The sequence below is a fragment of the Labrus bergylta genome, chromosome 8 (assembly GCF_963930695.1).
Source record: "Labrus bergylta chromosome 8, fLabBer1.1, whole genome shotgun sequence".
NCBI lineage: Eukaryota > Metazoa > Chordata > Actinopteri > Labriformes > Labridae > Labrus > Labrus bergylta.
In genome coordinates, this window is record NC_089202.1 from 15874577 (window position 1) to 15900115 (window position 25539).

The window sequence follows — 25539 nt, forward strand, 5'->3', positions numbered from 1 at the left end:
ACGAGTGTGTGTGTAGGTGTGTGTGTAGGTGTGTGTATGCTTATCAGATGACGTTTGTTTGCTGTCCCCCCCTATATCATCCCGTCCAGATGTGAGCTCCCAGTTACAGACAACTCGCCTTCGGAGAAGACTGTCACTTCTTGGATCTGTACATCTAACTCAGCAGCAGGTAATCATCCTTCAGCAGATTCTCTTCCGAAAAGGCTTCATTTAAACTGAGTTAAACACTAAAATATTTGATTCTAGCATTGGATTTCTGCAGTTTGAGCAACTTGTTTATAACCTCCTAAAACTAAAATGTCATATTTGGTAAGCAGAGACTTCATTATAATGTTTAAAAAAATCATTTTTTCCTGTGTTTTTCAGAAATGAATGTCAAATACGTTGTGGCACTGATCCTGGCTCTGCAGGGTAAGGCATCTATCTATGCAATCTGAGTTTTGAACAAATTCTAAACTATTTTGTAGAAAAGAAAAGTAACCGTTTAAATCAGCTGATTCTGAATATAAATGCTTTTCATTTTTTCAGATTTAGGATGAATTTTTGTTGAACAAGAGCAAAAACGAGCATGTTGCTTTTATAACATTCAAATGTGTATTATAATGAAAATACCAGTGGCCCTCAGCTGGTTCCTACACTCCACAATTAAGCTGGGCTGATGGAGCACACAGCATTAAAAAAGATGATTTTGGATGAAATTACCAAGAGATGGTTTCTTTTCTATTCCTCCAATGCATTGAATTAACAAGGATGTTTTTTTCTGCCAAATAGGCAATGCCTCCGACACAATAATCCTTCAATTCTGATTTCATTCCAGTTTCTGTGAGCGTCTGCGATATTCCTGAACCATCGCAGGAGCTTGTTGATAAGTACAATACGATGAGGACTGTCTTCTTGAGTAGAGTAATGGCCCTCTACAGCAAGGTTGCTGCTCCCATTGTGGAGAGCGCTGGACAAGACGATCAGGAAACACCTATTAAAGCTTTCCTCAATGACCTGCAGGGGAATCCTGAGGCCCAAGCTCTGTACAAGTTCCTAGTGTGAGTGAATAACCTGTTACTAATTTTTTAAGACATTTGTCCAAATCAACTACATTTTTTAAGCATTACTTATATATATATATATATATATTATATATATATACTTATGTTTCATTATACCTTAAACAGAAAAACGCAAGGCATCTCCTGGTGTAGAGGCAAGTTATACGTCCTTGTACTGTTTTTAAATAGTCTCTCTTTTTTGGATCTTGCAGCGGCCTGACCCAAGAGGCAAGCCCCCTGGTGGATAAGGCCCGTTCAGGCGTTCTGGGTCTTTACGAGAAATATTTGCGTCCCAACCACGGTGAATCACTGGACAATTTCATCAACTCCCACCTCAAGCCTTTCCTGGACACAGTCGCGCCAGTTCCTGAACAGTAAAGAAGACCCACCGCCTGTCAGCAGCCTGCATTAGACAATAGCTCATAGAAAGTGAACAAGTTTAGGCAGAGAAAAGAAGATTAATGCACAGAACAAACTTGCCTCTTTTCAAATTACCATCCTTGATGAATCATGCAAAGTTAAACACCACGTTTGCAAATCGCGCATGTGTAGTATTTTGTGTTTGATTCACTAACCAAAGTGAGACTGTGTGTTTATGTGTGAGTTTGTTCATTAAAACTAACTGAACATTACTCGAGATGTTTTTGTTCATTAAGAATTTTGACCATTTTTTACCTCTATTCTGAAAAAGAGTAATATTATGTAAGAAGTTGGTATATCAATTCATGAGCAGAGCCCTAGAATCCACTCATTGGTCATTAAGTAAAGGTGTGAAGTTATTAATGAAACTGAAAACAATAGAAAACTTATTTCTTCATATCATGTAACATACATGAAGATATTTCAGTCATTCATTAAGATTCTGACCAGTTTTTTTTTTTTTTAAATCAGCTGAAACTTTGATTGAATTAATTTAAACTGATATACAACAAATGCTTGTCTCAAGTTCACACCCCCCCCCCCCCCCCCCCAACACACACACGCATGGACGCACAAACGCACACACAATAATAATCCCTGAGAGGAAATGAGTTTGAAATAGCACCTTATGACATTTGACATTACAATAACAGAACCAGAGAAAAGTAAAAACATACAAAAAACGAAATAGTAACAGAAATCATTTTCACTTTAGCTTGCATGTGGAGTCACAAATGCAACAATGACATGATCAATTTGTGATATCTATGGATACAGCTACATAAACTCGAATAATGCAGATTAAATCTCAGCTTGACAAGGGTATTTGCTGTATTTTTTAGAATGCACAAAGCGATAAATCACAATGTTCTTATAACAAACTTGCTGAATTAAAATAAAAAATGTAATCTAGACGGCTAGCATGGATATGTTTAAGTTAACAGAACATTGTCAAGCAACCTCAAGTGTACAATGGGAGTGCATCAAGGTTCAATAGTGGGCCTTCTATTATTTAGTTTTTACATTAATGACGTTCCACAAGTGCGTCCTGCGATAGATCTGCAAACTATGCCTACAACACTGTTTTATCTTCACATGCAAAAACAGCTGGGCTAGCAGTTAGGAAGTTTATGATCAGTAATCTCATAACATAAACAAAACAAAAGGCATGTTCTTCTTCAAACAAAACATCCTATTAAAGAAGACTCTTCATTAAGGCTGAGAAGATTGAAAATGGAAGTGAGTTGAATGTCATGGCATAATGCTTGATTCAAGTCTTAATAAAAAGTGGATAAAACTCATCAAGTACAACTTGGCAAATTTCAGACATATCAGAGACTTTCTTCTAATGAATGCTGCAAAGACCTTCATGCAAGCTATGATCCCTTTTCATATGTGCCACAGTCAAGTTTTTCTGTGACTTTTTTTTATCTTTGTGATGTTTTAATTGTGACCGGCCATGGGACAGCAGATGTAAAGGATCTTTAAGCTAATTGTGTTATTTATGTGTAGTATAGGATAAGTTAAAGTAGTATAAATATAATGTATAAATATATTTATAAATACTTATACAGATGTAGGTATGTGTGCAATATCATATAAGAGCTCCCCCAACCCTCAGCGAGGTGATCTGACACTACTACCAACCCAGCGAGCCACCACCGTCGGACTCTGCCGTCCCCACAACCACAGTTGTCCTCATTCATGCACGGCCTGCTCCGACCTCCACCTCAGCAGCAAGGAAGTGTGGACAAGAGGAACGCAAGGAATACAGAGGAGAAATTCTTGCATATTATCCCATATGCTCTTGAGTAAAGCGTCTAAAGATAACACTTATGAATTGGCGCTATACAAATAACGATTGATTGATATAAGAATGATAAGGCGCAAGAAAAATATATACTTTTCTCAATAACAATGAGACATCTATAGTTATGGTCAAAAACAGCAATCAAAGCACCAGCACAGTATTTTCATCATTAATTAATTATTTCTGTTTAGCGTGTATTGTTGTAACAATTGTTTAAATCCACTTGGCCAAATTTTTTTGTTGAGTTTTTCATACTGCAGTGCCTTTAACTTCTGTGATTTGATGTTGTGTTTTTTTCCCCTGTGTTTTCATCGGGGGTGAAACTTGCAAAGATCTGCTAAATGCCTTTCATTGTTTTGATAGCGATGACAAAAGAAGATTCTGACAATACATGTGAAGAGTTTTAAATGAAGGACTTACATAAATGTTCAAAAGACTTCATGCTAAATTACTGTGTCTCTCTGATCAATGTACAAAAGCATTTTACTGCTTTAAGTTAGCTTTATGTTGCTAATAATTGCAGTTATGGTAGTGTACAACTTCTCAGTGTTGTTACCATGATCTCAATGAATTATGACTAACTGAATTTGTTGTAAATAAATGTTGGCTTTGGCTGAGGTCAGTTGAATTGGGGCCATATGGGGCATGGGCATCAAATAAACATGCAATCCTGCTATGTAATTGAAAGCGCTGAATTTGTCACACAACCACAACAAAGATCGGCACAGACAGGCTATAGTGTGAGTGTTTCTGTATGAATTATAGCGCATTTGTGCAGCCAAATGTCGTATGTGGTCAAGTCAATCCTCTCAGTACTAAATCATTGCTACATCGGGTCAGACACATTAGCACGCTTGCATTTTGAACTCTGTCCTCATCTGACCCACTCTCGGAGGTCACAGGCAACATGACATGTGAGGCCGGATCACATGAGGGGCTCAGATGTTAGCCATTTCAGAACATTACAGAAAAAGAAGAACTTGTAACACACCAGATTTAAAACTTCACTGCAGCTATTTTTGATTAAAACAATTCAGAACAGGAAAAAAAGGTTGCGATTTATAAGAAATAGAATGAGGACTTTTTTGGTCACAAAGAAATGTGAATGTGACATGAAGTGTAAAAGGGCCTTGAGTATTCAGAAGACTAAAAACGTCCAAGTCCATTTACTATTACAGCACCTTTGTTTTCCAGAAACAGTTGTTTTACTTGTACTTGCCCTGAGGAAGGGTAGGCATGTTTTTTATAAGTCTGAAGGCCTGAATAAAACAATGCTTTTCATGAATTACCCTTGTGAGTGCTTCAGATCTTTGCAACAACTTTAAACCCGGATCCCCAACCATAAGAGCACCAGGGACACATCCTTTTTCAAACTCCATGCATCTGCTTTTTTTTTTTTTTTTTTTAATTCTATGTTTCAGATTCATAGAGAAAAAAACTTTCTTCAACAATCAAAGCAGGAAGACATTACTGTTCTCTAGAAAAAGAGAAAAACAATCCAAGGCCGTGTTTTGGAACGGAGCTGAAAGGTGTCTGTTCAATATTTGTGTGTTATATTTCATAACCTGAATTAGCCTGATGACGTGTTCAGACTTCTGAACTGTCTTAACAGGACTTAGGACTGCTGTGGTGTGACATGAATACATCACAACCATTATGCAAGTAACACAAGTGTCTCAACAGAGGTTTATGAGCGTGCTGCATTAATGAACTACTAACCTAATCAACGGAGAATGATTGGTTCTGATGTAACAAAGGGTCACACACACAGAGTAACAGCTCCGCTCTGTTAACAAAATCAAATCAGACGCCAATGCTATGTGGCTTTTGATGACATTTAAAGTCTTTCTTGAAACCTTGTGTGCTTCATTGTGTTTATACTGATAGCCCCAGTGTCTGTTTATCAAGAAACAATGACACACACAAACTCACGCAGACAAACACCAGGCAACAGCGCAGGTTTATCTCCCGCAGAGTGCACTTTGGCTCCGAGATCGACAAGTCAACACATCTACTCTCCTATATAAACAGGCCGGGCCAGCGGAGCCTTTTACTCTGTTTCTTCATTTGAGGAGAGGAATACAGTGAGTACTGAGATTTTTACTTCAACTATCTAACCGACTTAGAAATTCAGGAATGTTTTGTCTTATGTGATAACGAAATGAAAGAAAATGTATATTTTGTGACATTAGCTAAGTTACTTAGACCTACTGTAAATTAGAAAAACATAGGTTTTGTAATCACAGAGTTAATCAAGCCCTCCTTTGAGATGATACTGTAAAAAAAAAGAAATGGAGTGTGAAAATGTTTGACAATGTCTCCCTCTAGTGGAAAAAGTGAGGTAAACGTTATTCTTTACAGGTACGAGTGACACCATGAATAAGCTGCTGGTTATCACCGTGCTGGTTGCAATCTTAGCTCTCAGTAAGTGCATTTATTAACACCATGGAGTTACAAAATTAGACAAGTGTACAAAGTGTGGTACTGACCCTCCGACCCCCTTTAAACTGTTCTGTGCAGGCACCGAAAGCTTCCGTGTGCGGAGGCAGTCTGAGGAAGAGGAGGGCACCATCACCAAGATCACAGACACAGTCAAGTCGTACTATGACAACACCATCAACACCGCCAAAGGATACCTGGAGAGCATCAGGGGCCTGAAGCTGGAGGAGAAGGCAAAGTATGAAGAGGCTTTACATGAAGATATATCACTGATGGTCTGTTAAGAAAATTCGGTTTATATTCAGATTCTTTTCTTTCTGTGTTTTTGCCCCAACAGGAATCTCTACACGGACACCACCACAGTTGTGAAAACATACACTGGCGTCCTCCATGACCAGATTTACTACTTCTTTTACCCCCAGCAGTAAACAAGAACTAACTTCCAATCACCTCAGCTACCTTTTCTGACAGCCACTTTCAAGCTTCTCACGACAAGGTCAACATTGTCGTTTAACATTCTGGTCGTATCTCAACACACCCGGACCTCAAATCATCAAACAGCAGCTGCTCTTTGAGGCTCTTTCTTAAGCGGTAAATGAAGATACGCCCCCCTCCCCCAATCCCAACCACAACCCCACCCCAGCTGGGACTGTCATTCTTTAACAAACAAGACGGAAAGAGGAAACTAAAATACAGAATAACAAGCGAATGAACACACAGCTTCTTATCATGGTTCAATAAACTTCTGCATAGGCAGAATCAAAAACTAAAAACAATGCAACATTATTGAATGATTCACAGCCACCGTCTGATGGTTGTGTTTCCTCTAATGGTCATCTCAAGTCTGGAAAATTTGGATATTTGTGACTTATCTTGAAATAAATTTTTATACAATAAAAAACCCCGTGTCTGTGGTTGACAAAAGATCTTTTTTTTTCATCAAATAAATCACATTTATTTGGCCTCTCTGCAGACGCAGCTCAAGAACCAACGCTTCTGATGGGCCTGATAATAGATGAAAAGAAACTAAATGTAAAATGTAAGCTGAGATGAATACATAAACTATGAGGTTTGCTTTGTTTATTTCTGACAACCATTGATGCAAGAATGTTGTGATTTTTAATTAATGCATAAATCAACATGTTGTTTTTTCTCTGATGTCACAAACAAGAGAGTCATTTTCTTTCAAGTAAAATTATATTGAGATGTTAAAAGATGGAAAATCTACCAGACAAACACAAGACGAATGAGATGTTTAAGTATTTTCAATGCTCCAGTACTTCTAAAAAAACATTACCTCAGCTGCTGATACAAAATGGTAAGTTGAATAGGGGAATCATTTATTTAGAACAAAATGCATTTTACATGACTTCAGCCTGTTGTTATTTGATACATGGTAAATGGACTGCTTTTACACCGCATGTCCCACCTACCCATTCACACCCATTCACACACTGATGACAGGGGTTTCTACGTAAAGTGACCATCAGAAGTAACTAATCCCATTCACAGACATTCACATGCTGCCGAGCTACTTGGGGTTGAGTGTCTGTGTTTGCCCCTTGTGCGCCCGTGTGCGCCCCCCAAATCAGATTTGGACATTATAATGTTATTTCATGTGAGAGAAAGAGATCCCCAGCTGAGCAACATGTCCGATGTGTCCTTGGGCGAGACACTTAACCCCGCATTGCTCCCTCTGCTTTGGTGGAGGTGTATGAATGGATTAGTGTTGTACTTACTCTGTGATGTACGTCGCTTTGGTTAAAAGCGTCTGCTAAGTGAATTGTAGAATAATGTTATTTCATGTGAGAGAAAGTGCTGGTTCTTTAATGCTCCTGGGATGAATTTTGGTTTTGGTTTTAGGTTATGGGTCCCCCTAGAGGTACTTCTCAAGTCTTCTTGATTTGTTATGTACCATTAAAACACATCACTCATTGAGAACCTTTTCCATATAAAAAAAAAAGGGTTGTTTCTTCAGCGTGATGTTAATCCCTTTATCTGACACTACTGCAGCAGCAGCTATTTGGAAAATTATCTATCTTTATCTGTTGGTCTTGTTTGCATTTGTAAAGAGACATCAACATCAATTCTAGTCTGTTTCACAACCAGCTATAAACGGCTCACATGAGCTTAAAGGTGCTTCTCGTGTTTGGACATGGATACGAATGCTCACAAAGCCTGTTCATATTGGAAACTGATTTAATTAATATCACATTGTTAAATACAAAAAATGAAATGTAGTTGGATTAAAGATGTCCAGCATACATCACATATTCTAATACAAGAGCTAATACTCACTCACGTCTTCTCTTCTTTGAATTATTTGCTTGTCATTTTAAAGAAAATGCAGACGACTTGACAGTATTTATCAGCACATTATGGTCTTGACTTCAGCCTATTTGGCATTACACAGGATACATGTGTAAGATTTAAAGAGAAGTGAATTAATATATTTGAGTTAATTCGTGCATTTAAGTTTAAGTTAAAAAATAAGTAACATTTATACAGTGAAGTATTTACATATTTGAGTCTACGAGGTTAATATTGATATATTTACACGCTTTAATATTTGCAGTAGCACCTAGTAACTGTGACTAAAAGATATTGAATCTACCTCTGTGTTTGTCATAATGTTTGCCTTGAGTTTAATCATCCTAAACTCTGATTGGCTAACGACAGGACATGTGATGAGTAACAAGGAAGTGTTGGGGTTGTTGTGTAGCAGAACAATGTGGATGACAGTAAAGTGCTGCTGAGAAAGTAATCCATCTCCATCCTTCTGTTTCTCTCAAGTAGATATTCTACCTTTCCTTAGACTAGTAATCCTGATTTGTGTTATTAATTCATGTGTGATAATGTCTCCTCTTGTTATATCACCCTCTGACCTGGTCAATAACCTTCAAAATAAAATAACCTTCACTAAAATACTAAAATCTTCCACACCTGACGTTTTCCTTTCCAACCCATAAAAAAGTATTTCCTTGTTCTCCAGAAAAAGAACAAAAGTTTCCTGTCACTCTAACCGGACGTATTGTTAAAAGGAGATATCGAACATTTCTCTGATAAGGTTATCACAAAGTTTATGGCTAAACTGGAAATTATGCTTGGAGGAAATAAAGCCATCTCTCCCGCCCACTGTCCTCAATAGCTTCCAGGTATAAAAAACAAACTTATCAAAACAGCCACTGGATCACAACTGGAACAATAGAGAGAGAGAGACAGCATGAATCTTCTCCTTTTGACAGTTACTCTGGGGCTTGCAGGTAAATAGAAAGTTTGTTATATTTAAAGTAAAAGATGAAATATTAGAAAAGATACTTCATTTATCTGTTGTCTGGTTGTTGTGTCACAGGAGCATCTCCCCTGCCGGACAACAAGGTGTGTCAGCCTGACTCCAGACCCTGGCAGGTCTATCTACATGGGGAACGGTCGTCCTGCAGTGGAGCTCTTATTAATGAATGGTGGATAGTGACCTCATTTAGCTGTGCACCCTTGTAAGTACTAATGCCACACAAAAGCTTACACTGGTGTTGAATTAAAAGGCCTATTTTTGTGGGTTTTTTTTTTTTTTGTCTTATTGATGTAAAATGATGCAGTTTTGGTAAATAACAGGATTATTTTTTACTAAAAAGCATTTGTTATACTTTCCAGCAGGAAACACACATTTGGGCTCTTTAAAACTTTGGTGCTTTTAACAATTCGACCATGTATCAATATAATCCAGCCTTTTATTATTACCTTTCCCACAAAAGCTTCAGAAAAATAACCGTTCCAAAAACCTGTACGATATTTTAAAAATTAAGTTCAAACTTTTGTTTAGTTGTCGTTTTTTCTGTTGTTATGAACTACTTTGAAAAAAAAAAAAAATCAAATCATATTCAATAACCTTTTGTTCCTTTTTTATAATGACCCTCGACCATGGGCCTGTGCCTGCCTGAGGAGTTTAAATCTGAGCAATAAATCACAGTCCCCACCTCCCTGTCCGTACAGACCCTACAGCAGCACCGCATCTCTGGGGGAACACGATGTGGCTGTGGACGAGGGCACCGAGCAGCACATTCAGGTCGCCGACGTCATCATACACGGCCCCTACCGCTCACCCCTCCACAGTCTGGCCATGGTCCGACTGGCTGAACCAGCTCGCTTCAACCAGCACGTCCGGCCCATCCCTCTGCCCAGTCGGTGCCCGCAGCCTGGAGAGACCTGCCATGTCAGCGGCTGGGGATCCACTGCCTGGAATCAATGTAAGTGGCTTTAAAGGTGCTACTGTGGCTTTAAGAGCTCATTAACCTGTCACCACGTTACCATTTAGAATAACTGCAGCAAAACTAGTATTCACTAATCCAGTCTACAGGTATTCCCAATCCAAAAATATTTCCTCTCCAGCTTGCTGTTAATGTCTGAACCTTTTACAAGCTGTTCTGCGTGTAGCCTCACCAACATACATTGTGTGTATCTTTTAAGCCTGACAGACATGTTGAATGCATTTGTAAAAGCTTTAAAAAAAATGTTTTCATAACCGGTGCATTCATGTTATTAAAAAAATTAGCAAACAGCTGTAGATACCATGCAGACTGTTTTTAAAGGTTTCTTTTGGGGCTTCTTAGACCATTATTTTAGAGACAGGACAGTGGATAGAGTCAGAAATTGGGGAGAGAGAGAGAGAGTGGGGAATGACATGCTGGAAAGGAGCCACAGGTTGTATTCGAACCCAGAGGACTATAGGCCCCATACATGGGGAGCCCACTGCCCACTAACCACTAGGCTACTGGTGTCCTGTATGCATTGCGGACTTTTTAACTTTCACAAGGTTGTTTGGTTGTCATTGCTGTTGGGAGAATCACTGAGAATCCCCTCCATGTTAAGAGGATGCACATTTTTAAAAGAAAGATTGTTTTCTGTAATAGAAAGTAAATGAAAGTATTGACAGTGAACTGGTAGGCAGCTCGGTTTTAAAGGGAATCTATTCTGATGGTACATTTTAGAATTTTATATTTTTTAAATACCTTTAGCATCACCAATGAAATGTACTTTTTGTATAAACTTTCAAAACGTGAACAGAAACCTAATCTTTACCATCAAGATTGATGTGTGATATATCCCCCTGGAGGCTTTTATAATTAGACTGTAAAAGTAATTAGGTAGAGTGACCTTTAGAGAGTCCAGTGGAGAGAGGGCTGCAGTCTATTTAAGGGGAAAAGTTAAAGTTAGCAAAGCATTAAGTTCGACATCACAATAATTTCCCATATATTAAAAATATACATGAATAAAGTCGTTTGCGTACTAATCGACTTGCATATATAGGCCTAACATGGGATAATAGTTTTGCTCCTGTTCCTGACTGTACTTTGTTTCAGCAGTGCTGTGAGCTTCATGCCAATGTCCATAATGCTAAACTGCTCGCAATGAGAAAGCTAGCATGTTAATGAAGGTATCATGTTTATGGCCTTACAAACAAGTTAACAAGGTTGCCGGCTAACATCCTCTTCGTAGGAACTGTAGATAGGTAAGCTATACTGTGTTTCTTAGTTCCTCATTGTACAACTTGTACCTGTAAGAAAATACAACCATAAAAAAATGATTGTATTAAAGCAGTACTATAGCCTATAGTGCTTTAATAAGAAATGCATTGAGTGACACTGGGGAACACCAAGCACATTTGTCTGACATTTAATCTAAATTATACAAAATAAATAGAAGAATAAAGGATGAAAAAAATGGATTCATAGTGACTCAGGAGAGTGTTGGATTCTGAGCCGCAGGTGGGGTTTCACTCGCTTTAAAAAGAACATTAATATTCTGGTCATTTTAGCTCTAACAAGGCATTAACATATTGTTTTAATGATGACTAAAAATGGCTTTCTTGAATCAGAGAAGTTTCTAATTGCTTGTCAGAGGCACAGCCAGTGATCAACACCAATTAAAAAGGCAGGCCTTGAAAATAGCTCTTGTTCAAGGTTTAGAATTTATGCTTCAGTGCAAGAAGTGGTGATGCATAAAACTAAGAAGTAGCCCTATCCATAGTCCTGCAGAGGAAAAGGAAGGTAATTCAAGTCAAATATTCATTGGCAGCTTGATTAACGGTTCACAGAGTAGCCGTAATGAGAAAAGAAAAGCATACTTAAAAAGATTAGAGAACATTTTCAACAGAGCACTAACACACCCTATTTTAAACAGATGAGAATGATCAACACCTGAAGTGCATAACTGTGCCCATTGTGGATGACCAGACGTGTATAAACACATTCCCGGAGTACCTGTTCTGGAGCCCAGGGATGGTCTGCGCTGGTCAAAATAACACAGATAACTGCCTGGTGAGCACACACACACACACACACACACAAATGCACACACGCACACCCACACAAACACGGTTAGAAAATGATGTATATTTTTCTCGTCTCCTTTCCTTTTGTGCTACTTTATCTACTTTTTACACATATTTTATGTGCTCACACTGAACCATACTACTTTCATTTTGCATACATTTCCAATAAACAACCTCCCCTCTTCTCTCTCTTCTTTGTAGACTGATGATAGCGGTGTGATGGTGTGTGATGGCCAGCTGCAGGGTGTGCAGTGGTTTAGACATGGCTGCAGTGACCCAGCTGACCCCAGTGTCTACACTAAACTGTGTTTGTACAATGACTGGATCAGAGACGTGATGGACAACTATGCACCCCCTCTATCAACTGACAGCCCCCAATGGACGACACAAACAGCCAGCATAGACACGTCTACATAGATAAAATGTAAAAACAAAATTGAAGCATTACTTTCAAGAAAAAACTATGCTTTCTATGACAGTAATACTCTAAGTTAAGATCACCAATAAACATTAAAAGACTCTTACATTTTGTGTATGCATGCTGATTTTTATTTTATTTTAAGACAACGCTAATAAAATGTTGAACAGTTGGCTAATGGCTGCTGCTAATTAGTGGATCATAATTTCACACATGTTGCTGTGTGAGAGATAGCGACAGTGAATTTGTCCAGACAGAGAATGTTTTTGGTTTTGTTGCACATGTTGAACCCTTACACAGAGCTGACTTACCTTAAATTCAATTAAAGAAATGTGACTTAAATTCCCCTGTAGGTTAGACACATGACTCCAATATTAACAATATTGGTGCACTTTTATTTCATGTACTGACAATATGCATGTCAGCTGTTTAAATGTGTTTACATTTTTACAATAGGACTGCCCGTCAGTCAGCTGCTCACTGTGACAGAGAGATCTAAATATGCAGTTTTGATCATTTTAAATTTAATATTTAATCTATATCTCAATATCTTGGTCCAGATGGATTAAATAACATTTGTAACTCCCCTTAATGTTTTGAGAAGTGTAGTTGCCATTTTGGCATATAACAAAAATGTTATGTTGCAGTGAAATTCAAACACTATCTGTTCATTTGAGCTCCTTATCCATAATAATGACAACAAATGAAGACGGATAGAATTTGGCCTGGTAATGAGGTTTGCATTGTGCCCCTTCTTCGTTATGTGCTTCTACCTGCTGTTATATGTTTTCTTCATACTAACTGTGCATAGCTGTGAGATCATTCTCACTGGGGGACAATAAAGTATTGTATTGTATTGTTTCCCTACAAGATTGCCATTACTGTAAAGCACCACTAGATGGGGGTAGAGCCTAATAATGATGAGAGACACATATAAAGTCCAAACGAGAATGGAGAGAGAGGGGGGATATTTTTGCTCCTGTGTGTGTGGACAGGTGACACAAATCTGACATTCTTTGCAAGTTTTAGTTTGAACTGTGATGTGAGATCTGAGCTCTGCCATGACACCAGTATTTCCATATATGTTATAGCCATAAACACATAGATCAAATGTAACATCACACATTCAGTACAAAGGAACTGGGGAACACATGGGTGAGTTAAAGTCTCTGATACACACATTAAGACACACAAAGCTAGAACACTGCAGAAGAAAAAAAAAATCAAATACACACATGTGCACACACAGACATACAAAGTGACTGACAGCTGTGTCCATAATCACCCAGGCAGCTGAACATGGGGGCCACTCCGCCATCTGTTCTCAGCATTTCTCTCCCCTGCCTCACCCCCTCATCCCCAACCTCAACGGGGGACAGAAGGAGAACTGAGGGGACAACTTTGGTTACTGGATGTCACTTCAGAAAACAGTGTGATATTAATTGGTGTGATTTTTAAAAAGCTTCTATGTGTTTTTTTCTCTCAATTTGGATGGTCATTGTTTATAATTTGGAGGGCATTTGACTGAAACCAATTTGAGTAATAGCTACTGTGTCAGTAATTTAGAGGTTTTGTAATGGATACTTCACTTACATCCTCCAGGATGGATACCCAATACAACGAGCCTGAAATACAGTAGAATTCAACAAAAATACAAACTTGGTCTCTCTACTGAATCCCAAATAGCCTAATATGCAGTTTGTTATGCATTTTATAGTAAGTAGTAAGCCTCCCTTCCTCCAAAAAATAAAGCTGTGTACCTGGCAGCTTAGTAAGATCTAAAGCATCTTCCTAATAACCTCCACCTGAACTCTGTGGTAATTGAAAAGGGTTATCTCATGTGCTTCTGCAAACACCACAGCCCGCTTCTTTCCTGTAATTTATAGCTGCAATTGAACCTTTCATTTCCTCTACAAATAGTGAGTCAAGCTCCTGAAGTTTGTGAGTGCAGTAAGAAGATGTCTGAGGTATAAAAGTTTGCAGGACTAAAGCCAGACTAGAGGAGTTTTATAATAACCAGTTTATAAACAGGTTAAACTGAGCACAGATCACCGTCCTACCAATCTCAAACATGCACAGAGAACAAGATATGAAAGTAATAGTTTATCACTCACTATAAGAAAACATGAAGACGATCATGTCTGCTCTCTGAGAGAGCAAGGGACCAACTCAAGTGATCTCTTAAACTCTGTCTTGGTTGAAAGAGGAAACACATGAAAACAAAAATTAGAATGACTAAAAATCACTGTAGTGATGATTTGCAGTGGTCAAAGAAAACAGTCAACAAGTGTTTACTCTTCAGAGAGAACTTGAAATGGGAAAAAATCAATTCAGTCAACACTTCATTAGCATGCTAGCTAACATTAGCTTTAGGGAGCTTGAAGATTTACCAACGCTTCCAAACCGCATCGTAACTTGTGCAAAGATCTGTACCAACCAAGGGCCAAAACCATGCTCCTCCACCAATCATGAGGAGGGGCAAATCAAAAAGGGAGAACACCAAGTGTGTTTCTGTGAGAGACATGTGGTGCTTATTGCTAAATGTTCATTTTGGCCTGCTCACAATGACAATCCATAGGCCTACGTGTTTAGCAGGTAAAGTGTTAGCCATGAGCACCATGTTAGTTTAGCGTTAGCATGCAGACGTGCCGAGCAGCGGCACAACAACTTTGGCTCCTTGGAATGAGGCATGTTTTGAAGGTATTAAGCGTTCCAGTGTATTTGGTCAAAGTCAAAGCCACACAGCTAACTTGACGAGTTTTGGGGAACTTGGGAGAAAAGCAATCTTGCTCCACAAAATAACTGCAATGTAGTTTTTATTTTTTATTTTTGTATAGAAAGAAATGACACCTTGTTTGTTGCCCTGAAGAGGTCACATACACCTTCCAAAGCGCCCCATTCAGAATTTAATGGAGCAACACAATCAGAAATTGTAAAGATAAGATGACCTTGCTAGTCAGGGGGATTTTTATACCCTGGAATAAATTCTAGACACAAGTCTGACTCCCACTCACTGTGTCTGTATGCAGTTTCTTAACTACTTTTTATAGAGTAACATAGCTCAATAAAAAACTGGGATCGTCATATATGTGTATAAAAAAGTATACAAACAGCAAGTTGGATTCGAGGACTGCAGCCTCTGTACATGCCACGATCTTACCACTAGGCCACCGGCGCTCTGATGTGTAGTTTCTACTCCCGAGACAAACATGTACACACACTGATTTAGTACAAACAATAGAATACCTTCTCTTAACACAGTTAGCTATAACCTTCTTGCTTACATTAACTAATGGCTGACCATCACTCCTTTCCTTCCTGCCTCACTCCTTGCTTCCATTAGGCTGTAAATTATTTCCTAATTTTTAAACATCCTCCCTTCTGCCTCCCCCTTCTTCTGGCTTCAATAACTCAGGCATGCACGCAGCCTAAATTGAACAAAAATATCATCCCAAATTGCCCGAAACGCCAAGGAGCTGATTAATGAGCGGATTAAAATGAATGACGATCCTTAAGGGGGAAATCTTTTTTTTTCCCGGGGTGTGACTGTGCTTATCAGCGGTTGGTACAATATCAGGAGAGTTAACGTCAGGCACCTCCCTCCCTGCCTCCATCTCCCATTGCTCAGTTTCTGTGGCAAACTGTCAGCATCACTCATCGCCGGCGTACATTCCCAACATTCCCCTGTGGCACCTGGCTCATGAGAGAGGAAGAGGGACGCTGAAACACACACTCACTAACAGGGAAAAGTTACACGCTGCACATACACACACACACACACACTCTCACATTTTTATCCCCAACAACTGACAGGTCTCTTCACAAACATGTAAATGAATTTGGGAAGATGACATGCATTAGCACAATCTGCTATGTGCATGTGTGTGTATGGGGGTATGTATACTGTATTAGTGTGTGTTTCTACCCACTAAGCTAATGGCTCATAGGGACTCGCACAGGCCGAGTCAATCATGCCAGATCTCTCCCAGTCATCCCACTGAGACCTGTGGCTCATCAGGGGAGACGATTAGCCTGAAGAGCTTTAACGATACTAGCCTAATAGCTACAAGAGCCTGCTGAGAGGCAGCAGCGTGTACACATGTGTGTATTTTTGCATGTGGGATGGTGTGTGTGTAAGGGTTTGGGTTATGTCGATGAGAGGCGGTGCATGACTGAATAAAAATCATGTTTTTTAATTGATGTGTTTGTATGTGTGTGTGTGTGAATGGTGATAAACTGGAAGCTGATAGAATAATAAATACTGCGGTTATCTGCCTCCATCCCACGCACATACACACACATTTGCATACACACTTTTCCACTCCCTCCATCATAGTTAGCAGTAGAGTAGAGCATTGAGTTTGCTCACACTCGCTTCACATTCTAAGCTTGACACAAACAAACACACACACACCTGATATCTTGTGTGTGTGTGTGTGTGTGTGTGTGTGTGTGTGCGTGCATGTTTGAGAGACAGGAAATGATCAAGCTGGGGGAGGCATTATGCATTCATATTGGAAATTTCTTTGCATTTAAATGAGCATGGGCACTTTAGCGGTCACAAGCTGTTTAGTTAATGCAGTATCAAAGTGCATTGCAATGGTATGAGTGCACACACATACGAAGGCGGACACAATAAAGGGAACATTGTTTGCAGAACAAAGCTTCACTGTCAATACTTCTACACAAACGTGGCCACAGAGCTACTGAAAACCTCCCTTGAAATATATTGGAATATTAAATATTAAATATAATAAATAATATATAAGATATATATAAGATAATAAATACCAGATATTGTATTGAGTTAGAATTTGCACGCTTTTGATATAATGTCCACACAGTCACTTTTTGCTAGGTTTAGTATTTTTCTCTTTTAAGTGAAGCAAGAGCAAACTTGTAACATAACATAAACTAAAAATAATCAAAAAGAAGAAAATATAAATTGCAATTTAAAAATGAGAGACAGCTAGAGATTAAGCGTGATCGTTACTGTATTTCTTGGTAACTAATCTATAAAGTTTTCGTTAAAATTCCAAATGCATCCTTCACAAAACCTGATCCTCTAAATAGAGTGTGTATGAAAATTCATTCAGCTAAAACAGCTAGCTCAAAGAGATTTTCTATTGCTGGAGCAGAGTTTCTTTTCTGTTTTGAGGCTAAGAGGAGGAAGTAAACATTCTCTATGGCACACTTCAAGTGTTCAGTCTCTTGTTTGCCAAAAGTGATCAGCATGTATAAGGCTGCTCTTAGATTTTTGTTTGTACCTTTAAGCTTCTTTTTTAATGCAAACCTTGGTTTTGATACAAATGGGAATGATGCCTCTTATGGGAAGGTGCTTTTTTTCTACTTAGTACTACCACAAAGAGGAGAACACTCACACACACATAAACACACTCTCAGACAGATACACAGCCATACACACAATCGTAGACACACATGTGCATTTGGGGTAATGGTTTCTCTCAAAAAGGGGGCCACATCTACAAAGAGGTAAACCCCACAGGGAATCCATTTACCTTCACTTGCAATCATCATACACTTCTCTAAAATCACCATGGACCAGCCATGTTGCCATGGATACACAGCACTTCACCCCCCCCACCCCACCTACTCTTACATTGTAATTTTTCCAGTATATCTCTCTGTCTCTGCGAGGCCTGTAATCCGTATGGATTGGTGAACACTCCTGTTACATACCAGAACATGTTGTGTCCTGCCTGCGAGTGTGCCTTAAAGACTTTGAGAAAATGTGTGCGTTTGTGTGTGAGGAATGTGTTGAGAAAGCTTCACCTGGGGGCACAGTTTACTGCAGCAGGACAGAGAAATCACACTAAATGATCCTACACAAACAGATATGCGATGCGAAATGTTGCTTTAGCTGCTTACTGCAGTGACGAGGAGATATGGAATGTATGTTTTCTCAATACACACACACACACACACACACACACACACACACACACACACACACACACACACAGAGATGTCCCATCACTTACATCAGGTAAGTCGCACAAACTCCCCTGAGCTGAGCCGGGACTCATTGATAGGTCTGTCACACGGGGGGGAGAGAGAAGTCGACTCGTATATCTCTACGGACCTGGAAAGTCCCCGCCTGCAGAAAAATGTCAGCAGCAGAATAGTGAAAAATACCACCGAGTCTGACAGAGCGACTTCTCTGAAAGTTTACAGAAGGTTTGTCAGATGAAGTTTATTTTATCTCTGTGGTCATGTTGGAGCTGAGTTTACTCGCTTTACCCTGACAGACATAAGTATAAGTTATTTTAGTATATAGTTAAGATTCCAACGAGAAACTGATTTCCCCCATCAGCACCTTGAGAAATACAAGATCAATCGTTATTAATGTCATTGAATTACTATTCAATGGACTTATAATTAAATTCCACTATTATACAGTTCTTGCTGTGAAAAGTAATAGGCAGGTGAATGTGGGGGTGCAGGGAGAAGAAAGAAAATCAATAACATACAATTACAGAAGAGGATTAGGGGCTTTGAAGTGTAGCAGGTTTTAACTTTTTACTTCTGGTTAATAACTGGTCTCCATCTGGGATTTAACAGTGGTCGAACTCAACACCTCTAAAATAAAGATCCAATTCTGTTACTGACATGTTAAAAAAAAAAAAGGAAAATCAAAAGATGTGTAATTGATCATTACAAATTCATGATAGAGTTTCCTCAGTACATCATCAGCACATGATTTTATTGAGTTCTTTCTATCCTTGCATCCGTGCATGGATTCTGGGGTGAGTTATTACTATTATTATTATTATTATTTATTAAGTGCTATTCAGATAAAGTCTGATTGATTGATTGATCAGTATGGACACACTGACAGGGGCTATGTGGATTTAGTGGCTTCTTAGAGTCACTTGTGGTTTTTCAACATGAGTCTGCTTCTGCTCGAGGTTTCAGCCTGTTAAAAGAAAGTTTCTTTCTGCCACTCTCACTTGCTGTTGCCAAGTTTTTTGCTCGTCGTGGATTAATGTTGGGTCTCTATAAATAATTATACAGTGCAACACAGAGTCTGTTCTAGACCTGCTCTTTCTTAAAGAGTCTTATGAATTGTCGTAATACAAATAAAATTAAAACCTTTGTAGAAAAAAAGTTAAATCGATCCTTCTGGGAAGATAAAAAAATGAAATTTCTTTCTTCGAAGGAGACGTCCATCTAAGTCAAAATCTCAGCCACATCAACTCTACATGTTTATTAACTGCTATTAGTATATGAAACACACTCAGCAGCACATTCACACTGGGTAAGGCAGCTTTTTCTATGTTTTTTTCTTCTTCTGTAAAGCCATCGCTGCTAACAGATGATTTCTTCCTCTTCAGTGCATTTTAAACAAACTGCTACTGCTGCTTTAAGGGTAATGCACTATTTCATGTGCAGCAAAGGATTCCTTCTTGGAATGACCCGTTCCCCTGAGGGCTACAGCGACAAATGTAAACTCTTTTATGAGGCTGGGCATAGATTGAATCAATATTGCACTACATCTTTTGGCAATAAAGCAAATGTAGCAAAACTAATGCTGATGTATGATGCCGGTGTCACCACTTATTGTTTTGAAATATATACAGTAGGCCATATTTATATGTTTCAAGACAGAGAAAGCAATCTGTTCTTTAATATGATCCCTGACCTTGTTCTTACTGTAGCGTAACAGCTAACCTTTGAAACATAAAACTTCACCCTGACTCTGACCCTGCGGGGCGAAGGTCGACTTCACAAACGCACGTCTTGGAGGCAAATTCCTAACTATGCAGCACTAACAGAGACATTACAGACATGCATACACTGAAGGGTGGGGAGGGATGGAGAACACATACAATTAGTTAGGAATGTTAGTCCCTATTACCCCACCCATGCTGCCCCCTTTACCCTGCAGCATGTGGCTCAGAAAAGAAGCCCACCCTCACACTATTCATTCAGTACAGGTTATGACCAAAGGACCTCAAATCTCCCTTAAAATGTGCACTCAGTAATGAAGCTGACACATTGTTGTAGAGTTGAACAGCCTGGGTCAATGGGAAAGACATTTACTGTACATTTCTGTGGGTTTGTTTGTGTTGGACACAGACAGCCGGGCGGTGCAGCGAAAAGGGTGGAGACTCTTAAGTAAATAATTTACACGAAGATATAGACATGAAGTAGTTGATCGTCTGCAAAACATCTCACGCAAAATCCCATCACCCCCTCTCCTTCATGCACATACCTTTTGTTTCACCAGTGTGTGTGTGTGAGGATATCCAGACCCCCGTCCTCAGACCCAGGATCAAATAAAGTGGACAGGTCTGATAAGCCGATAGGATAGAGCTGACAGAAATACCAGGGAACTCTCACTGACTAAGGGCGCACTCACACTAGGAAAACCATACCGTTCCCAAGTCCATTTGACCCCTAAAAGTTGTTTTTTTCTAGTGTTTTACACTTTCTTGGCCCTGGCAAGGTTAGAAGAGGTGTGCTTCGGCATGATACAGTTGCTCATGCACGGGCACTAGCATGGGTACAACACGTGGACATGAAGTATAATCGATCCCTGCCTTCCAAATAACTAAAAATCTCGTAGTGCTATGGATGTATCTGACCAATATGACATAAAATAAGCCACAAAGTCAGTAAATTAAGTCATATTCTCTGTGCTGTTCAAAGACGTGCGGTTGCAGATTTTGAGTCCGCCTGTCTTGAAATCTAAGCAGACTTCATGATCATTATGACGTTATGTACAAGAGGTTACCGTGCTCAGGCCAGGTCAGTCTTGGAGCAATGTGAGTGCAGGCCAGCGAGGGAATGGGTGGGTGGGGCAATCTTGCAACGGTACGGAGTAACTTTGCCTAGTGCGAGTGTGCCCTAAGGCCTATACACCCAGGAAGAGGGGGATGCAGGAGAAGGAAAACCTTGACACAGGTAGACACACTCGCACAGTATAGCTGTCTGCAACTAAACGCTGTGTCATTTTTTCAATGACAGCTCGGCGAGACCCCGTTGGCTCTGTAATATGCCGTGCTCTCTCAATCACCAGATAGCAGCTAGTTTTTCCCATTAAGGTAAAAGGAAGCTGGGATAGTCAGAGAGTGAAATAAAATAGAAGTTGAGGTCAGAAGGGGAGATTGAAAATGGAAGGAGAGAAAAAAGAAGTCCCTTGTGTGTCATTTTGGTTTTACAAAACAAGACGTACACGCTGTTTGTTCTGTTAGCAGCGAGGGCGAAGGTGAGTACGTGACCGAAAGAATAAAAAAGGGAGGACAGGATAGGCTATAAAAGCCTCGCTCCATTAGTAAATCAGTGGAGCATATTATAGTAATTATCAGGTGTACTCTTGGGATGTCCTTAGTCGCTCTCACTGTGACACATTAGGGATACAAACACTTTTCACTGAGTGTGATGAAGATCATAGGGACGAGAAAGAGGAGGGTATAAAAGCTACTGAAGCTGGTAAGCTATGTGACAAGTTAAAAGATATTACACATGTCATGAGTTAACAAGCAGAGTAAATGAATGGTCTGTAATGATGTTAAAACATGTGTTTGTAACAGTGGTGTAGTGGTGCCTGAAGAAGTGGTTATACTCTTAATTTTTCCCAAAAATGTTTTTTAAGGGGCCGGTCCAGCATAGGATGATCCGTCTCTGTTATAAACACGGACTACTCTTGCATATTTAATTCACTTAAAAAACAGCCTTTTGTATTTACACATAAACACTCAACTTCCACTGGTTGACTTAAGGGAGGAGGGATTGTTAGCAGGTTTTATCATTTTAACTGGCAAAAAGACTACAGGATGAGACAACTACATCGTCCCTTTATCATGCTAGAGAAAACAAATTGCAGCATACTACTGATTACTGAATATTGTGATTCAGAGGGAAATTAGAAGTAGGTATACTAATAAGCACTACACAACTGGTTTGTGACATTTAAATGATCATAAATTGATGAGGACTAAAACATCAAACCTTGATTTTATTTCCTCATGTCCAAAGTTTTAGTTTGGGAAACATCACCCTACTACTCTCATGATCATTTCTCATTGCTTTTAAGTTAAGTTGCTGATAAAAGAGAAACTTGGCTTGCTTACATGTCAAGGGGTTGACAAAGTGTTATATGTTTGTATAAATGAACTAGACTACAGCTGTTGCTGAGGAAACATCACCATTTCAATCTCGTGATTATTTCCCCCTCTATTTGTTTTCAACTCTCGCTCACTGTCTATCTTGCATGCAAATATTTATTGGCGAGGTTTCGGTACTAGACCTTCATCAGGCAAATCCAAAGAGTGTTTGGTACCGAAATGTTGCCAATAAATGTTTTTGATGGACACATTGCTCTCCTACGCAGCTGTCTTATGAAATGGATGTCCGAAGGTTTTTTCTGTTTTTCATCTTAAACAAAGTAACACATCAAGAGAGGGTTTGTAAAAGTTAAGTTAAATATCTGTTTATGTTAAGTGGAGCCCCTGTTTGATCACAGAGGAAACCCTGTAGCAGTGTCCACTTGACAGCATTGACAGTGAGTCCACATTTACAAAAAGGCCTTGTGTGATATATTCACATATTTACTTTGAGCTGCTTTGGGATTTACAGTTAGATGAGAGTGCAGTTTAAATCTTGAGAAATTGCTATGCATATTAATTTAGCTTAAATAGGGCGTATGCTTTCTACTGTCTACCTTCCTACATACCGTATGTGTTGATGTGTAAAAGGTGTTTTTATACATTTGACTGCAGTTCTACTACTACATCACCCCATAATTATCTGGATTTTCAGGACTGTAAAATACAATGTTGGATGATGAAAATGCAACCAGTGTTTTTGTTGGCTTTGTTTATATGTTTGGCCTCAGGCAGGTGTGTATGTGTATGTGTGCATTTTGAGACATATTTTACAGTGAGAGTTGGGCAACAAGGTCAAGTACGAAGTATGTGCAACCCTTTCATTACTCTACCCAACTCAACATGCTTCAAGGTTTGTATGCCATTTCAAGAGGTTTACTCACACAAGGAGAGGAGTTTTGTGTGTGCGTTATTTCATCTTCCCTGTGTGTGGATGTGGAAGAAACAACACTTTTGAGTATAAATCATCACCCAAAACATAAGTGTGTAAGTGTGTGTGCGTGTTTGAACCTCCAGGCAGCTGCTGTGCTGTAATGTTAGCCAGTGGGAGGAGCCTGCTGCTCCTATTGAAGTTCTCCAAGGAGCAGAACTCAACAGCTGCTCTTCAGCTCCTCAGGGCCATCTCCTTCTTCCCTTAACACTCACTTTCTTCTCTGATCCCACTGGGCCCCAGGAGATTTTTTTTTGCCTTTGGCAGTAAATTCAGTATTCGTAGTGTGTGTGACTATGTGTGAGCACAAATGCATCTACACCATGCAGGATTCTGCCCTAACTTGGTATGACAGTGACGGAGCACTTGTGGCACTTTCTCAGATGGTTTTACATTTATTTTGACTGAATCTACTCATCATGCTCTTTAACTAGTCTTACGAGTATTTTAACCCTTTAATACCCCTCAACACTTTGAAGGGAGGTCCACCTGAATCAAAGCAAATGGATTACTTTAAAAAAATATGCAGCATTTAAAACACTTTTTGAGATCTTGGCACCTTTAAGAAAAAGCTAAAGACCCAGCTCTTTCTTGAACACCTACACACTTAATGATATTGATGATAAGGATGATGGGTTTGTTTGATAATGACGCTGACAAAAGACGGCCGACACACCAACATGAACACTTGGTGTGAACCTTGGTGTTCATGTGTTACTTTTAATGACAGCTGTCCTTTTCTATCGGAAAGGTATCCTTAAATGACTTCTCTCCCTGATTTCCGACTATATCCACTATCCTATACCTACAATAAAGGCACAAAAAGCCCAAAAATAAATCTTAAAAAAAAAAATTACTTGACCTTCAAGGGGGGCGGCCGCCCCGCTAATATAATGGTAGGGGAAACACTGAGTTACATAAGTATGTAAACACACACTGCTATTCGTCTTGTTTGTGTGATACTTACACTTTTATCGCAGCAGTTGAAAGACATTAGAATTGTAAAATAAAAACAAAACACCTGGTCCCCATGATGTTGAAGAGCCATTATGTTTTCTTCTGCAACCCTGCACATTGTTGTTTTACATTTGACTTCAAGGTAAGGACAGCCCGATAACATGCTTTGTTGCAGCATTATTGGATTCAGTGTTTGCACGGTTGCGGTTAAAAATAGTACTGACCTTGTGCTCTTAATGGTTTAACTGAATCTTGGAGTTGACCGCAGCCTGTCACAGAAAATGTAACGGCCTCTGACCCTTGTGGATTGACTCACACACACACACCACATCATTCCATTCATTTAGACGAGCCCTGAGGGAGTGCAGCACATAAATACAGCTCCGAGTCTGCTATCACATTTTATATTCTACACATCAATGCTGAGTGGTTATTGTTTTTTGTTTAAACACTGTTAAGCTCATAAACCCAGCAGGAAATTTAATCTCCCGTCTCTAGATTCCACAAGACACAACACAAAGTAGCATAACCAATTAAAATTAAAGCGCGCCAAGCTGTGCCTTAATAACTAAACATCCCACAGGTAGTCTCTCTCGCCCCACACACTCGTTGGCGCTTCGGCGGCGGGGGATCGGCCCACACTCGGCTTAATAGCACACTCGCTGATACAATCGATGAAACAAATCTTCCATGCTGCGAGATAGACATCAGAAATTCAGCAAATAAATGCAGGGCTGCAGGTTGATGCAACACATACACACCTATTGATCACTGGTACCATCTCTCCGTTCTGTCTCTCGTGATCGCACCCACACAGTAAACACACTCAGGCCACACAGGATATTAAACCTAAGCCTTATTTTATTCTTTATCTCAGTACACTTTCTTTATACCTTCTTCTTCTTCCTCCCTTTATCAGCAGTTTTATTTCCTCAGAGCAAGTCTTTGTTAAGAGCAAATGCAGATTTACGACATCTTAACAAGCCATCTTCTGTTTACGTCCTTCACCACTAATCACGACTTTCATTTCCTCCCATCGCGACGCTTACTCCTTCTGAGCTAC

General features: G+C 39.4%; 3 protein-coding genes across 3 annotated transcripts; all 3 read left to right on the plus strand.

Moving 5' to 3' along the window:
* The first annotated feature begins 56 nt into the window (after nt 1-56).
* Nucleotides 57-1675, plus strand: apoa2 (apolipoprotein A-II). Its single transcript, XM_065958092.1, has 4 exons — nt 57-169; nt 367-411; nt 818-1040; nt 1256-1675. The coding sequence occupies exons 2-4, from the start codon at nt 369-371 to the stop codon at nt 1419-1421; spliced, it is 432 nt and encodes a 143-aa protein (XP_065814164.1). The 5' UTR covers nt 57-169; nt 367-368; the 3' UTR covers nt 1422-1675.
* Nucleotides 1676-5266: 3591 nt separating this feature from the next.
* Nucleotides 5267-6613, plus strand: apoc2 (apolipoprotein C-II). Its single transcript, XM_020650350.2, has 4 exons — nt 5267-5357; nt 5635-5697; nt 5794-5950; nt 6050-6613. The coding sequence occupies exons 2-4, from the start codon at nt 5649-5651 to the stop codon at nt 6138-6140; spliced, it is 297 nt and encodes a 98-aa protein (XP_020506006.1). The 5' UTR covers nt 5267-5357; nt 5635-5648; the 3' UTR covers nt 6141-6613.
* Nucleotides 6614-8817: 2204 nt separating this feature from the next.
* Nucleotides 8818-12571, plus strand: LOC109996321 (trypsinogen-like protein 3). Its single transcript, XM_020650388.3, has 5 exons — nt 8818-8975; nt 9065-9206; nt 9703-9956; nt 11890-12026; nt 12242-12571. Exons 1-5 carry the CDS (start codon nt 8936-8938, stop codon nt 12455-12457), a joined length of 789 nt encoding a protein of 262 aa, XP_020506044.1. The 5' UTR covers nt 8818-8935; the 3' UTR covers nt 12458-12571.
* The last annotated feature ends 12968 nt before the right edge of the window (nt 12572-25539 follow it).

Coding starts and splice junctions, on each gene's coding strand:
- apoc2 (XM_020650350.2), top strand. CDS start 5,649: ATGAATAAGCTGCTGGTTATCACCGTGCTGGTTGCAATCTTAGCTCTC. Junction 5,698..5,793: donor GGTTGCAATCTTAGCTCTCA/GTAAGTGCATTT, acceptor TGTTCTGTGCAG/GCACCGAAAGCTTCCGTGTG. Junction 5,951..6,049: donor AAGCTGGAGGAGAAGGCAAA/GTATGAAGAGGC, acceptor TTGCCCCAACAG/GAATCTCTACACGGACACCA.
- LOC109996321 (XM_020650388.3), top strand. CDS start 8,936: ATGAATCTTCTCCTTTTGACAGTTACTCTGGGGCTTGCAG. Junction 9,207..9,702: donor TCATTTAGCTGTGCACCCTT/GTAAGTACTAAT, acceptor CTGTCCGTACAG/ACCCTACAGCAGCACCGCAT. Junction 9,957..11,889: donor ATCCACTGCCTGGAATCAAT/GTAAGTGGCTTT, acceptor TATTTTAAACAG/ATGAGAATGATCAACACCTG.
- apoa2 (XM_065958092.1), top strand. CDS start 369: ATGAATGTCAAATACGTTGTGGCACTGATCCTGGCTCTGCAGG. Junction 412..817: donor ACTGATCCTGGCTCTGCAGG/GTAAGGCATCTA, acceptor ATTTCATTCCAG/TTTCTGTGAGCGTCTGCGAT. Junction 1,041..1,255: donor GCTCTGTACAAGTTCCTAGT/GTGAGTGAATAA, acceptor TGGATCTTGCAG/CGGCCTGACCCAAGAGGCAA.